We start from the raw sequence: 15,436 nt of genomic DNA on the forward strand, positions 1-15,436 counted from the left end.
CGGCTCATGTCATAAAAGCAGATGCCATCAAAGAAAAAGAGGAACTGGAAATGAAGCTGGTGCTGTAGGCTCTACGTTGGTGGCTGACAACGTGAGGGCATGTGGCTCTTGCTTATAAAAGTTGCTTCAGGGAAAAGGCAGTTTCCTCTCACTGGAGAGAACAAGTGGTTTACCTTATTTTAAAAGAAAATCAATGGTATTGAGTTGGCCCTTGTGAGAAATCATTCCCCTGATGGCAAGTCAATACAGATGTGATTTAAAACGTAAAGAAAATTGTTGCCAGAGAATTTTCAATTTAACATCTGATTATTGGTAGGAACAAAAGTAATGCATGTTAAATTTCGTTTAGAACTCATGTAATTTTTGTAATGAGAACTGAGCCACTTCAGGAAATACGCAGCAGTTGTTTAGCTCTTAGACTATAAGTTAGTTTATAGAATTATTTTCTATTTTGAGGGAGATTAAGGAAGTTCATCAAGTATCAAGGTTAAATTGTTATAATTATTTATGTGCCTCATCTCTCACCATAAAGACAAATCCCTTTACCTAAATATGGTTCATTTTAAATTATAGTGCTTTAGCCTTCTATAATTTTAAAAGATAAATGGTAAGAAGTTAATATAAACCTGTTATAATTATATTTAATATGGTTATATTAAAATTATATTTTAATTTAAATTTGTATACTAATACTATATTAACTTTCATTGTTATGATTAAACAATACATTTTAAAAAATATTTGGAGGGTGTAAGTGGAAGAGGTGTTATGGGGACAGAGTCCCAGAGAGCAGTTTCCAGGCTCTCAGCCTCACGTGGAAAGGTGCTGGCTCAGTTATTAGATGGCCATCAGCTGTTACCTGTTAGCCATCAGCCACTGATATAACTGCTGTGGCTACGCTAGGAGGTGGGTTGGTTGGTTGGTTGGCAGAGAAGCGGATGGCGGATTGCGGATCTTGTGGATCCTACTTCCTGTGTCTCCCCTGGCAGCCAGCGAGACTGGGGTACAGGAAGATCCCCTGTTGGGGTACTGGCAGATTTTTGCTTTTGTGTCTCGACCAGCCACCAGCGAAACTATAGTGGTATGACTCCCCTATGCATGGCTCCGTTGTTGTTCCTTTTTGGCCTCACCATGTCCTGCGTTCTTGTGCGGGGAGCAGGATCAGAGACCCTGCATGACAGGGGTGGAGAAAGATTAAGAGAAACTATGAGTTTCCCTTTTTAGATAAACTCTACACTGTAAATCAAAATATATTCTTCATGTTTGTCTTTATCAGTTATAGGATGCCACTTAACAAGAATTTCTCTTGTGAACAACTGTCCTGTGTGTTAAAGGAAGACCCTTCATATTCAGACACTACAGTTTTTAGTATCAAGGAGACTGGGAAATTACTATCATGACATGCTGCTGTTGACAAGATTGTTTTCAAGTTAGCCTAGATGGAAATTTCACTTCAATTGCTTATTGCAGCAGTTGAAAGAGTATGCCTATGACCAAAATAGTAACATAAATTCAGAGGGACTGCTTAAACAGTTCTCTCAAGGTTCCTGTGGGAACAAGGCTATTCTGTGCTATTGAAAACCTATTTCTCACATCATCCAGTCTAGCCATCTAGCCGGGTTTTGAAATGTCACATGGTGACACAGCATCCTAATGGTATCTCTTGGGAAACATTTTTTTGGGGAAGACAATATAAAGGGTCCTTAGAAATTGAAACAACACAAAGGAAAATAAAAACGAGGACAGGAGCTAATCCACCTCTCTGAGCAGCGGTGCCATCTCTCAGATATATTGATTTAATTAGTTCACAACAATGTCTTTCTTTGATGTTTGCTCTGTAGAGTGCTCACACTGTTACGCTGTTTCATTGCACAACTTGCTTTATTCTTTCCTTTAAGCATAGCTCAAGAAAAATGGATTACAAAGCAGAGTTTCTCTTTCAACAAAATTAAAATTGTTATAATATTTTTATTAAAAAGATCTGAATTTAAAAACTGCATAAACAAACAAAGTCCAACACTTATTTCTGTCCTTCAATATCCCCTTTAGAGTATAGAGTATGTTATTTGTGGCAGTAGTATATACCTTTTGTTTTCAAAAGATATCGCTGAAGATTTCCTGTTTTGCCTTTGTTGTCTCTTGTGCTATATTTCGTGTCTATCAACCTAATAAAAACTTCACATCTTATAATGGAATGGTAAGGATAGATGGCACTCTACCTTATATAAGATTCATAAAATTATTCTAGACTTAGAAAGTATAGCCACACTTCAACTACTTTAAACTACTTTTTAAAGACAACGAAATTGAACTTTGATTATAACTGGTAAGTATAACAATCACCTTTATCTTTTTTTTCCCTTTCCTGGGGTACTTAGCAATAATTTATTGATTTGAGTAATTTGTTTTGTTAAATCCATAAGGATATCTTTTTTTATTTTCTTCGAATAACCTGTTGGACTTTGTAAATAGTCACAAATGTAAAAAAAATAGAATTATGAACCTCAGGATACCAATTATCTTGATTTATAAAGTATGCTTCATCTCTCCTTTTAATTATTTTTTTTTTGTGTGTGTGTGTAAAGTGCTTTAAAGCAAATCCCAGACATTATGTCATTTCATCTCTATATGGGTTTTTCTTTTTTACTTAATAACCAGTGTCATTTTTACACCTGACAAAATTAACAGTTATTACTTGATACAATCCAGGCCATATGCAGAATTTACCAACTGTATTAAAAGCATATTCTACTGTCAGTTTGGTGAATCAAAATCCACACATTTGGTTGGTTGAGGTAATTTGCTTTTTATTGATCAGATTTTAAAATCTCGATTACCTATGTCTTGAGAAGGTAGAATCTTATTTTAAAAACAAACCAACATAAAACTTTTCCTGCTTCATTGAAAGACAAAGTGAAATGTGCTATAAATAAATGAAATGCATAACAGTGTACCTGATGAAATATTTTATGCTTTGAATAGAAAAATCCCTTCTTCTCAAGCATTGCTACTTCAATACCCTGTATTCGTTTTTGGTAAAACGCTTAGTTTTTGGTAAGGCTTAATGAGGATGATCTGACTTGTACAAAACAGGATCCTTTAAAAAGTGTCTTTAATACCAAGTTGGAGCCATACAGAGAGATTTTACTGTAAGAAAGCATGAAACTGCCAAAATGTCAAACTTAACAGCTGGTTTCTGAGCATACCTGGTTTCTGAGCTGTCTTTTTCCTGTAACCTTGCTTGGACCTGAACAAATTGGCACTTGCCTTGGTTTCCGTGTCTGTGGCTTTTGACTTTATTGACCTCTAACTAAAGCAAAAAATACATTTTTTTTACATCAAGATTTGATAATAAACACATACATATATAAACACATCTGAAGTAAAACTTTCTTGAAGTAGTTCTTATCCTATGTTTAAAGCACTGTGATGTTTTCTATTCTATTGTATTTCATTAAAAAATAATTCAGGCTGTAATCCATTGAATTGATTCCATGAATTGGTTTGGCAAACTCTTGGCGTAGTGCTCATAAGCATAAGCTTTAGCATCTGAGGAACCTGAATATAAATATCAGCTCTATCAGTTACCAACAGCGCATCCATGGGACTCATTTTAAATGTGCTTCCTATACAATTTTTCAGGAAATAATTATTTATGTAATTGTACTCCCTTATGCTAGTCTGCTTAGACTTATTCCTTAGATTAATCCATATGTTACCCCACATCAGAAAGTCACTGTATGTCCTCACTTAGACCAGCACTATATCTGAGGTTTCCCAAGAGAGATGACTTCAAGTGGCCAGAGTTGCAGAACTTTCTTCTCCCTGCCCACTTTTATATGACTTGTGCCATGTTGCGATATATCTGGGTGAGAGAAATACTATATGGCTTTAACAAAGTATTACTATGGATTGAAAAGAGCATTCTTTTTTGGATTCTTAATGCACAGTGGCTGTCCAGTAAAAGGCAAACAGTTGGTTCCATTGTGGGAAAGTATGGGTTTTTTGATCATTTTTTGAATGATGTGTGCCCAAAGTGTATTATAGTTATGTAATGTCCCCCTAGCAGTTCCCATGTACCTAGGACAGTTCTTTGTAATACTCCTTTCTAAATGCTAATAAACAGCTCTATGAGTTAAACACTACTATTAACTCCATTTCACAGATGTGAAATGAAACCAAAACAAGGTAATTAACTTGCCCTAGGTCACAAGTCTAGTAAATAACAGAATTGGGATTTGAACTTTGGAAATCTGGCCCCAGATGCTGGGCTCTTAACTACTGTGCTGTTGCTTATAACAACCTCTTACAACAAACTGCAAATCAGGAAAAAAAATTTTATTGAGGTATAATTGACATGTAACATTATGTATATTACTTTCAGGTGTACAACAAAATGATTCGCTATTTGTACATATTGCAAGATGATCATCACAATAAGTCTAGTTCACATCTGTCACAAACCTAATTACAAACTTTTTTCTTGTGATGAGAGCTTTTAAGATTTACTCTCTTAGCAACTTTCAAATGTACAATATAGTATAATTAACTATGGTTGCCATACTGTACGTTACATCCCCGTGACTTATTTATTTTATAACTGAAAGTTTGTCCCTTTTGACTCCCTTCACCCATTTTTGCACCTCCCCTCCCCCAATCCCACTTCTGGTAACCACCCTCTCTTCTCTGTATCTCAGAGCATTTTTTTGTTTACTTAATGATTAAGTGAATGCTAGCTATTTAGTCTGTATCCCAAATGATGAATTTGAATTTTTGAAGTTTAAGACTGTTTCAGGAATTTGTCCTAAAACACTATTCATCTTTCCCGTTACAATGCATGTTTTAAATGGAAAAATAAAATTATATGAATGGGTTAGATATTTTTAACTTCTAATAGGTGATTACAAATTATAGATTACTTTTACGTACGTTAAACTGGACTAGAAATGGAAATAATATGAGTTCAAGTTCTAATTCTTCTGTTTTCTAGACACATGAGTTAGGGCAACTCACCTACCTTCTCTGCTTTTGTTGCCCACCATCTGCCAATTCTAAATGATTAGAATATTTGGATGTTTTTTAGAAATGTTAGGTGCTTCCTGTTTAAATTATTTGGCAACATTTAGATTATCAAGAAGTGGCTAGGTTTGGAAAAATCAATCTGTTATTATTCTGTCTTTAGACTTGAAAAAAAATATCTCTGCATGTGATTTATGCATACAAGCTAAATGTATTCCCAGTATTTAGGAGAGGGCAAAATAAAATGTAAAGTTCAATATATACCTTAGAGACTATGTTAAAATTATATATTCCTTTTAAGGAAAGCCGAATGACATTTAAATGACATTTTTTGTGTTCTACAGAAACCAAAGGCAAATACCAAAGTAATTTGTAAGCGTTGCAAGGTAATGTTGGGCGAGACCATGTCATCAGGTAAGAATTTGGTAATAAAAAATCTAAAATGATTGTCTTTTTGTTAAAAAAAAAAATAGGAGGAGATGGAGATTTTATAGGAAATATAGATGAAAGATGATTAATATATGTTGTAGACTTGCTACTTTTTAAAATAGAAATCAATTAATATATCATCCAATGTGATAAGAGCTTTGTGTATTTTGACCTTTGTAAGTACATAGTATTGAGTTGTGAGCATTAAGATATTGGTTCTTTTTTAATATTTCATATCCTGTTTGTAGACTTAAAACAATAGTATAAAATTTGTACTTGGGTCTGTCTTAAAGAAGATTGGAGATTTTTCTTAATACAACTACTTGATCAGGAGAGTTGGTTGCCAGAGATAATGAAGAAGTTGTTTTTCTTGGCTGCCCTCTTCCCCAGGGCTGTATTTTGGGGCTGGTGGTGGGAGAGAACCTGTTGAAATGGAAGAAAACACATTCTGAGTTTTGTACTCTGTTCCTTGTTCTTTTCCCCAGTAATGCTACTTATATTTTATAGAAAGTCTATGTTATACCAGTCCAAAATATAATACAAATCCTGATAATTAAAATTCATCGCTATTTAAAGATAGAGTTTAAAACTATCTAGAGAGCTACAACATGCTGTATTAACTTTGTGGGTGATGAATAATTGTTTTTAATATAATTAGAAGACTTAAGTGAAGCTATTATACTTAAGGGAAGGTGGATGGGGTGTTGTTTATATTTTAAATCATCAAAATCTTGTAAGTAGTTACTTGCTCAGAGTGAACAGTAAAGGAAGAATGAGTAGTAGTAGTAAATGTTACTTTTGGGGAATGTTACTTTTGGAGAATGAAAGCAAGTGTCTTAAGCAACAACTAAGAGGCCTGTCTAAGTTAAATAAGGTGAATTGATTTTTTTTAGATTCTTTTCATTCTTCCCTGAAGCCCAGTCAAAATGTTAGTTCAGGAATAAAACAAGATGTACATCCACAGAGACAAAGAGAAACGGAGAGGAGACAACAATGATGTAAACAAGAGGTGTGAGCAAACTTCTTTTGGAAGCTGTAAAGCTGACAGATGTGTGGGAACACACTTGCATTTGGGGTGCTGCAGCCTAGGTGTCTTCAGAAGATCATTCAGATGAGAAGTGAGTCCATACTCACTGTCGAACCCCAGAACTGGTCGGAATTTGGAGGCAGCAGATAACAGGGCAGGCAGTCTGAGACAAAGGGCCAGATAGAAGCAGGAGGTTAATTCAAAGTTTACACATGGAGCGCTAAGACTCCTGAGTCTTCTCCTCCACTTGCAACTTGTTTATATTCTCAAGGGAGGAGATTAGAGAACCCTGTGTTGGAATAATGGAAGAGTACTAACTAGAGAAAAGATTTGCAGACATTGATTTATAGTTCAACAAAAATTCAGCTTATATTCAGCCATCCTATGGTCAACAAGCCTTGTACCTACACCCAAAAGCTTCCTCCTTTACCTTACATTTACATGTGAATAGATTGCTGAGAACCAACAAATAGTTAAGGAAACCTCCAACATGAAAGAGACAAAAGCAAATAAATAATCAAGTAAGCAGAGTAAAAGCACTGAGAAGAAACAAATTATGTATACAATAGAAGAAGATCTTTAAAAAGCATAATAAATGTCCTTGAAGAAATTAAATAATAATGCCTCCATAATTCAGAGAATGTTTAGTTATGAGAAGTAAAGATATAATGACTTAAGAAGCTAATCAAAGGACTAGAAGATAAAATTAAGGAACTTCTTAACAGCGGTATTGAAAGCTGAAGACAATGAAGCAATACCTTCATAAATTTTCTGGAAATAACAAGGTTTCAAAATATAGATCTCAAAGGTATATTTAACTTAGGAATCTACCACAGGGAATTTATCACCAAAACTAGGGATTTAAACTCAAAAGAGAAAATATGGGATTTGGAAAACAAATTATCCAACATAGGAGAGCAAGACAGGGATGTCTCAGGTGACAGATGTGTGGCAGGCCTAGAGAATAATAGCCTAGATTGGATCCAGGGGAGAGAAGATTGCAGTAAAGACATTTTCAGTTGTAAGGTGAAACTGATAAAATCTTTTATTTGTTTGACTACATGTAACAGATAATCTTGAGACAAGTCACTTTATCATATTGGAAGAATTAGCTAAAGGTGCTTGGAAAGCTAAATACATGAAAAAGAAAGTAGCTCTGCACTGCAGGAAAACAGAAAGTTGAACAAGAAAGGAAACATGGTATCATTACAGTCACAATATATAAACACTAAATATAGAATTAACCAAAAATCTTTATGATGTAATACATAAGTATATTAGGAGGTCAATATGTGTGAGTGTGTGGGGGGTGATGTAAGAGCTATTTTCACATCTACTCTAAAAGTAAATTAGTCGGACATCATTTCCAAAAATAGTAGCATAAAGAAACTAGACAATTCCATTTTGTAGAAAACAAGTATAAGACTGTACAAATTCAGAAAATTCTTAAGAAAACAGCTGGAAGATCAAAATGAAGCAGTGATTTGAGAAGGGTTTAGTTATGCGAAACTGCTACTGCATTGGGTTAGAATGGCAAATTTTTTACCTTCTTGCACGGGGGCATTGCCATTTTCCCCACCTGAACTTGGACAGGAAAAAATCCACAGGTTTATTGTCTACAGGTGGTAGATTTGGCTTATGACAGACAAAAGAGAAACTAGAAATTAAAGAGAAAAATTTGGGGAGCAAAAGGGCCATGGAAGGGCTGAGATGACAACTCTTCACACAACCCTGGCTTTCTGCTAAAATATACATGCACACAGGAGATGCCAGAGAGTCCAATAAGAATTGAAAGCTTGGGGAAACCTGTGGATTTGCCATGCCTGAGATTGCATTCGTCAATACACACACAATATGGGCATCAGAAAGTGGAAGCCTTACTGGCTTGAGGTATTTGAGCAGTTCTCCCCAGATTTGCTGACAGCTAACCTATGCAGGTATACTAAATACTCACTAGGGAGCCAGGCTAAACAAAATAAAACTGAGCAGAGCCATTAGTGGCTACATACTGTGGAAAGACATTTCACAGTTTGAGTCCAGGCTAGTTCATTGATTACTATATCTAAACAGACAACACTTAAAAGAACAAAATAAAATTCAGAATTGTGGCATGTAATACGTACTTCCATCTAGAAATTATTAGGCATGCAAAGAGACAGAAAAGAGCAATTCATTTTCAAGGAAAAAACAGAACTCAATGAACAGGTGCTGAGTAACCACAAATACTAGATTTAGCAGACAGAGATGTTATAAATATGGCAAAGAATTTTTAAAAACCTCTTGAGTGAACTAATAGCAAATCTCAATAGATTGGAAACTTCAAAGAAAGCACCAATTGATAATTATAGAGCTGAAAAGTATGGTAACTAAAGAAGAATTCACTAGATTAGCTAAACCTCATATTTGAGATGACAGAAGGAAGAAAATCATTGAACTTTAAGATAGATTAGTGAAAATTAACCAATCCAAAAACAGAAAAAAAAGTCTGAAGAAAAATGAACCGAACCTCAGAGATTTGTGGGACAAGATTGTGTTTCAATTTATGTGTAATTGGAGTCGCAGAAAATGAGTAGAAAAAGAAAGGGTTGGGGGAAAAAATACATAGGAAAAAATGGCTGAAATCTTGGCAAGTTTGGTGAAAAATATTAACTTTCAGATCCAAAAATTGCAATGAAACTCAAGTAGGGTAAGCACAAAGAATACATTTCTATGTATTTAGACACATTTTAAACAAACTGATAAAAACCCAAGGTGAAAGGAGAATCTTGAAAGTAGCAAGAGAAAAAACGTCCTATATGGGCATTTCATGATACAATTAGACTGACTTCTTACAGAAATAATGACAGCCAGAAGACACCAAAATGAGATATTCAAAATGCTGAATGGGTTGGGAGGATCACCTGTCAACTAATAATTCTATATCCAGCAAAACTATCCTTCAAAAATCAAGGAAAAATAAAGATATTTTCGTATGAATAGATGGAAAGAATGCATTATTAGCAAACCTTCTCTGCAAACAATGCTAAAGAAAGTTTTTCGGGCCAAATCGGAAGATATCAAATGATAAATGTAATCCACAGAAGGAATGAAGAGCAAGATAAATGGAAAATATGTGGGCAAGTTACCACAAAGGCAAACTCAAAAGAGGTTAGCATAAAAAGTACGATTTTCTAATTCTCTAAAAATATAACCTTTATTTAGATTGATTTGATGAGTAAGAACAGGAATCAAAGGCTATACAAGATGGGAACCTAGTAGGTGACTGTCTGCACAACGATATGAGACCGTAAAGGACCATACCCTCACAGTGAATCAGAAATGGACCAGCCCCGTGGAGGTATAGACAGGTATCAATCCTTTGGGTCTTTAGGGAACTTTAAGTCTTGAACTTGGTTAATCTGCCTTGTGATAGATCTAACACCATGTGCCTGGCAATATCAAAAGCAAATCACCTCTGAAGGAAAATACTTCATTGTAAAATTCATGTGATTCCCAAAAATAATTTGTCAAGTGCAATGTTCACCATATAACCAAAGATAAATAAGCAAACAAGTTAACTATATTTTCACTGACAAGAACTTCCAACAACCCAAACAGCAAAGAATAGAAACAGACTTCTGTTTTTGGAATGATCAGATGTAAACTGTAAAACAATTATGCTTACTATATTTAACAATATGAAGGGCAAGTTTGAATATATTGAAAAGAAAAGGAAACTAACAGTAAGCATATTTGGAAAAGATTCACAATAGAATTTCTAAAAAAATGTATTATAATTGAAATTTAAAACTTGGTAGTTTAACGGCATACTATGTACAACTTGCAGAAAAGAATTAATGAACAAAAGCTTGATGAGAAGAACAATCTGGAATCCAGCACAGAGAGACAAGAAGGCAAAAAATATAGAAGAGAGAGTAAGAGACAGAAAACACACTGAGAAGATCTATTGTATGTTTAATCAGACTTCTGGAAGGAAAAGAGAAATAGAATGGAGCATAGGCAATATTTGAAGAGATAATTGCTGAGAATTTTACAAAAGTGATGAAGAACAACAATTCAGGAAGTCCAGTGAATTCTAATTGAATGAGGCTCAAGTAAGATAAATAAAAAGAAATCTATAGCTAGACATATCAGAGTGATACTGCAGAAAAATAAAAAACAAAGAGAAAATCTTAAAAGCAACCAAAGAAAAGTGACAGATCACCTTCAAAGGAACAGCAGTTTTTTAAAGACAGTAGAATAAAGTGTCATTGTGCACAAAGGTTAACCCAGGTAGGATTTCATCTCAGGTGAAAATGTCCTGGTATGCAAGAATCAAGACAAAGATAAATATATTTTCTGACCAAAAAAAGAAAACCTGAGATAATCCCCCTATAATGGTTTCTTATTAGTAAAATAAATTCTACGTGTATATCACTGTTAGGTAGAAGAAAATGATCCCATATAGAAGGTATAAGTTCAAGAAGGAATGATAAAAAAGGGTAAGTATATATAGGTGACACTAAATGAATATTAACTGTGTAAAACAATAATAATAATACCTTGTAGGAATAAAATTATGAAATTAAATTGTATTTTAACAACAGCTGGCAAAAAAGAGATGCTTCATAATGTTAAATGGTTCAATTCTGTACCTAATAACATGACTTCAAAATAGCAAAATGAAAATTGATTAAGGAGAACTAGATAAATTCATCATCATGAATTCATCTAGATATATAATAATCTGTTAAACTGTCAATTTTATTTTTTTGCCTTTTTCTCTAGGTTGTATTGAGCAATTGAGAACATTTTCAGAAAATATTAGGAACAACCTTCCATTTTATTAAAACAATTAAAAATTATTTTGTACAGTATTTTAATGAACACCTAGAATTCTCTTCCCTAAGTGTATAATTGTTTAACCCAGCCATCTTCAGTTTTTAGATATTTAATTTGTTTTCAGTATTTTTCTATTAATATTTTTATGAGCATCTTTAGGTAAATTTCTGCAGATATCTATGAGTATTTCTTTGAGATAAATTCTTAGGTGTTTATGTTGTCAAAATATATACACATTTTTAAGGACTTTGCCAAGTAACTTTTCAGAAATCTATTATCACTTTCAACTCTCGACTGCAGTATGTGAATGTGTATTCATTTCTCCATGTCTTCATCAGAGCTGCATCTTATTAAAATTCTTTTATTTATTTGATTCTAAAAAAATCTTGTTTTAGTTTGCATTTCCTCCATTATTAGTGAAAGCAAACATTTTTTGTGGATTTTGTAAAAACCCAAATTGATTGCGTTTATATTTGTTTCTATTATTTAGTTTACTGTTTAAATTTCACTGTAAACTAAATAATCAGATAACCACATTTGCTGGAAATTACACATTTATAGACTCAGTGAAATTCTGGGTAAATACTAATGTGAGGTTCACAGCATCTGTGCAAGGGCTTTGAGATGCTATGAATAAAAAGCCTTTTTTCAGTGACTTCTAGGTTTGTGGCTACTCTATAGAAATGAGGAAACCAAATGATTAATTTCTAGATAAGTGAGCTATGGTTGTGATGTGACTAATTTTTATCACCTTCCATGTGTGTGATCAGTCTTGCTGCACTAGATTCACTTCGGGCATGCTCTTCTGACATCACATCAAGCTGTTTAAAGTCTCAGGACTGTCTCCTTGTAATCATCAATGCTTTGTCTTCTTAAACTAGGTCATTTTTAAAAAAGTTTTACTGAATGTTAGTGTATTGGGGAGATTTGTAATTTTCTTATTTTTTGTTTCTAGAAACCATTAAGTTTTATATGACAGAGATAATGATTCAGCCATCTGAGAGAAATTTTCCCGTCATACCAAGGTACAAATAGCACATTAAGTTTATTCTGTAATTTAAAATACAGGGAAAGATAGGTACAGTTAGTTATTTGGGAATTTGTTTTTATTTATACTTCTCTTTATCTGGAAAGGTTAGTTGAACCAAACTACACATGTAAACGACTTGAGGATTTGTTTATGGTTTGCTTATATAATGGTATAGAGAAATGTGCTCATATAAATCTAACTCTGAAAGGTTTTTGTGCTTTCTATGTTCCAGATATTCAAGGTCTTATACCTAATCATCGATGGGTTTTTGAACAATTATTCCTGGTTTTAATTTGACTTATTTAAAATTTGAAACATGGGTCAGTTTTCACATGACTCCTGTGTTTTAAAAAAAAATGGTTTTTAACCACTAAATCCATTAGTGTTTCTTTTCTTTGAATCTTTTTAGTTTGCAAACAAAAGTTAGCTATAGTATGTCTTTATTTCAGTTCATTTATTGATGTCTAAAAATTATGGCAATCTGAATATAACCTTGAACTTTATCCTCCGATAAAGAATATTTTTATGTGTCTCAGACCTGACACTTTGATAGGATCCAAATGGAAAATATTGTAGATAATACTGTCTAATGTTTGGGAGCAGATTTCTCACCTTTTTTAACTTAGCTATTCACTGTTTAATGTGCTCAAGTACAAATGGAATATTGACTTGACTTGTCTAACGTGGTATTTTTTTATTCAGTAGCAGAAAATAGTTAGGTGTAGGGTGGAAAATGTATTAAGGATTGGAGAGTAGGATATAAGAAGACTAGAGCAAACACAATTACATTAAAATATATTGATTGCATTAGCACAGATTGTGAGGGAATGAGCAGCATATAGAAAAGTCTAGCATGCACATGCCTCTGCGTTTTAGTTACCCTGTGAGTATTCTTGGCTCATCTTGCCCGTTAGAGTTATTATGAGAGATACATTGTGAAAATTGATTTCTGTTCAAACAGGTCTCAGTTTGTACAGAGCGTTATCGCCCAGTGTCTGGTGGAACTCTCCTCTGCTAGAAGCACTTTTAGATTCAGTATTCAAGGTCACGACGGCAAAGCATATATCTTGGTAAGACATTATTTCACCTCGCTTTTTGTAGTCTAGTAATCCAGAGTCTCTGAAATTCTTTAGTTTTTGTCATTCTATTTTCCTAATTCTCAGGTCTAGAAAATAATTGATCAAAAATTTGACTTTGGGTGGTGGATATACGATGTAATATACAGATGATGTATTATAGAATTGTACACTTAAAACCTCTATAATTTTATTAACCAGTATCACCCCAACAAACATAATAAAATTAAAAAATAAGTAAAGTGATAGTCAAAAAATTGAATTTGTAATATCAGGTTTAATTCACAAATCAAACTCCCTTTACTTAATAACAAATGATCCAGTGCCTCCATGGGCTAAGCATTAGGGAAATAGAGAGAAATAAAACCTGATTCCTACTCTTTAGAAGCTCACACCCCAAAATAAAGTTTTTCACTCTCAGTTTTTAATGGCTTTTCTTGGTTAGTATAGCACAGTTCTGTCTCTCACGTGTTTTTTTTTTCCTATTTGATACTTTTATGCATGTTTCTTTTTGTTTGTGTATTGTTTTGTGCTAAGAGCACTTAATGTGAGAACCTTCTTCACAGATTTTTAAGCGCATACTATAGTATTGTTAATTATAGGGACAAAGTTGTACAGCAGATGTCCAGAACATATTCATTTTGCCCAACTGAAACTTTATACCCTTTGATTAGCATCTCCTCATTTCTCCCTCCCTCCAGCCCCTGGCTACCACCATTCTATTGTCTACTTCTATGAGACTATTTGAGATTCCTCATATAAGTGGAATCTATACAGTATGTGTCCTTCTGTTTCTGGCATGTTTCAGTTAGTGTAATGTCCTCAAGGTTTATCCATGTTGTCACATATTACAAGATTTCCTTCTTTTTTAAGATAATATTTCATTGTATATATATGCCACATTTTCTTTATTCATCTGATGTTGGAGTTTCAGGTTGGTTGTACATCTTGGTTTATGTAAATAATGCTGCAGTGAACATGGGAGGGCAGGTAGCTCTTCGAAATCCTTGTGCCAACACTTTGATGTTTGAGAAGTAGAGCCAAGTTTTGGAGAAGAGGCTCTTGTAATAAGCAGAATCATCCCCTACATGTATCACAAGCATCTAATGTTACACTGTTTTCATGTAAAAGAAGGTGCTGCAGAAAAGAATTTTGGACATTTATGCAAAATCCAAGAATCAGGGCCCAAGTCTCTTCTCTGCCTCTTACCTGTTTTATTCACGAGTCAGCATATATTGAACACATTTTTATTTGAAAGGCACTGTTTCTAGTACTCAGGATAGAGCAAAAATGCCATCAAGGAACTCAAAAGACAATAGAGAAACAAGGTAGCTAAAAGAAAGGAGATGAAGGTTGTTACTAGGTTTGGCTTTGTAGCTGCCTGTCCATTGTGACAACCCCATGCTTCTGTAATTCCAGGTAATTTCTATCAAAAGCTAAATATTTTTTGACTGAAGTTGATACTAAATACACCTCATAGTCTGAAATTAGTTTTAATTTTTTATAAATTGAAGTTTATTGGGGTGACAATTGTTAGTAACGTTACATAGATTTCAGGTATACAATTCTGTAACACATCATCTACATATCACATTGTATGTTCACCACCCAGAGTCAGTTCTCCTTCCATCACCATATATTTGATGCCTTTTACCCTCATCTACCAGTCCACTTCCCCTAAACTAGTGTCTGTGTCTATGAGTTTTTGTGTCTTCATTTGCTTGTCTTGTTCTTTCGTTGTTTTCAGTTTTATATACGACATATCAGTGAAATCATATGGTTCTTGACTTTTTCTGTCTGACTTTTTTCGCTCAACATAATAATCTCAAGATCCATCCACGTCGCAAATGGTACTATTTCATCTTTTCTTATGGCAGAATAGTATTCCATTGTGTATATATACCACATCTTCTTTATAAAATCATCTATTGGTTTTAATTTTTTTATTGCAAGGTTTTCAAATGAAAAATCAGTAGGAACTTTTTAAACCGACTGCTAATATATATTTAATTTTTTTTAATTTTCTTTTTTATA

General features: G+C 33.8%; 1 protein-coding gene across 3 annotated transcripts in view; it reads left to right on the forward strand.

The window, feature by feature from the left end:
• UBE3D (ubiquitin protein ligase E3D) overlaps positions 1–15,436 on the forward strand; it is a 131,523-nt gene that overhangs the window by 22,478 nt on the left and 93,609 nt on the right. For all 3 annotated transcript variants that reach the window (XM_074333243.2, XM_074333244.2, XM_019729555.3), the window contains exons 5-7: positions 5,364–5,433; positions 12,252–12,321; positions 13,288–13,396. In XM_074333243.2, coding sequence (XP_074189344.2) covers positions 5,364–5,433; positions 12,252–12,321; positions 13,288–13,396 — 249 coding nt within the window. The remainder of the gene's footprint in view (positions 1–5,363; positions 5,434–12,251; positions 12,322–13,287; positions 13,397–15,436) is intronic.

This window comes from Rhinolophus sinicus, chromosome 2 (assembly GCF_057876585.1).
Source record: "Rhinolophus sinicus isolate RSI-liver-muscle chromosome 2, RSI-T2T, whole genome shotgun sequence".
Lineage (NCBI taxonomy): Eukaryota > Metazoa > Chordata > Mammalia > Chiroptera > Rhinolophidae > Rhinolophus > Rhinolophus sinicus.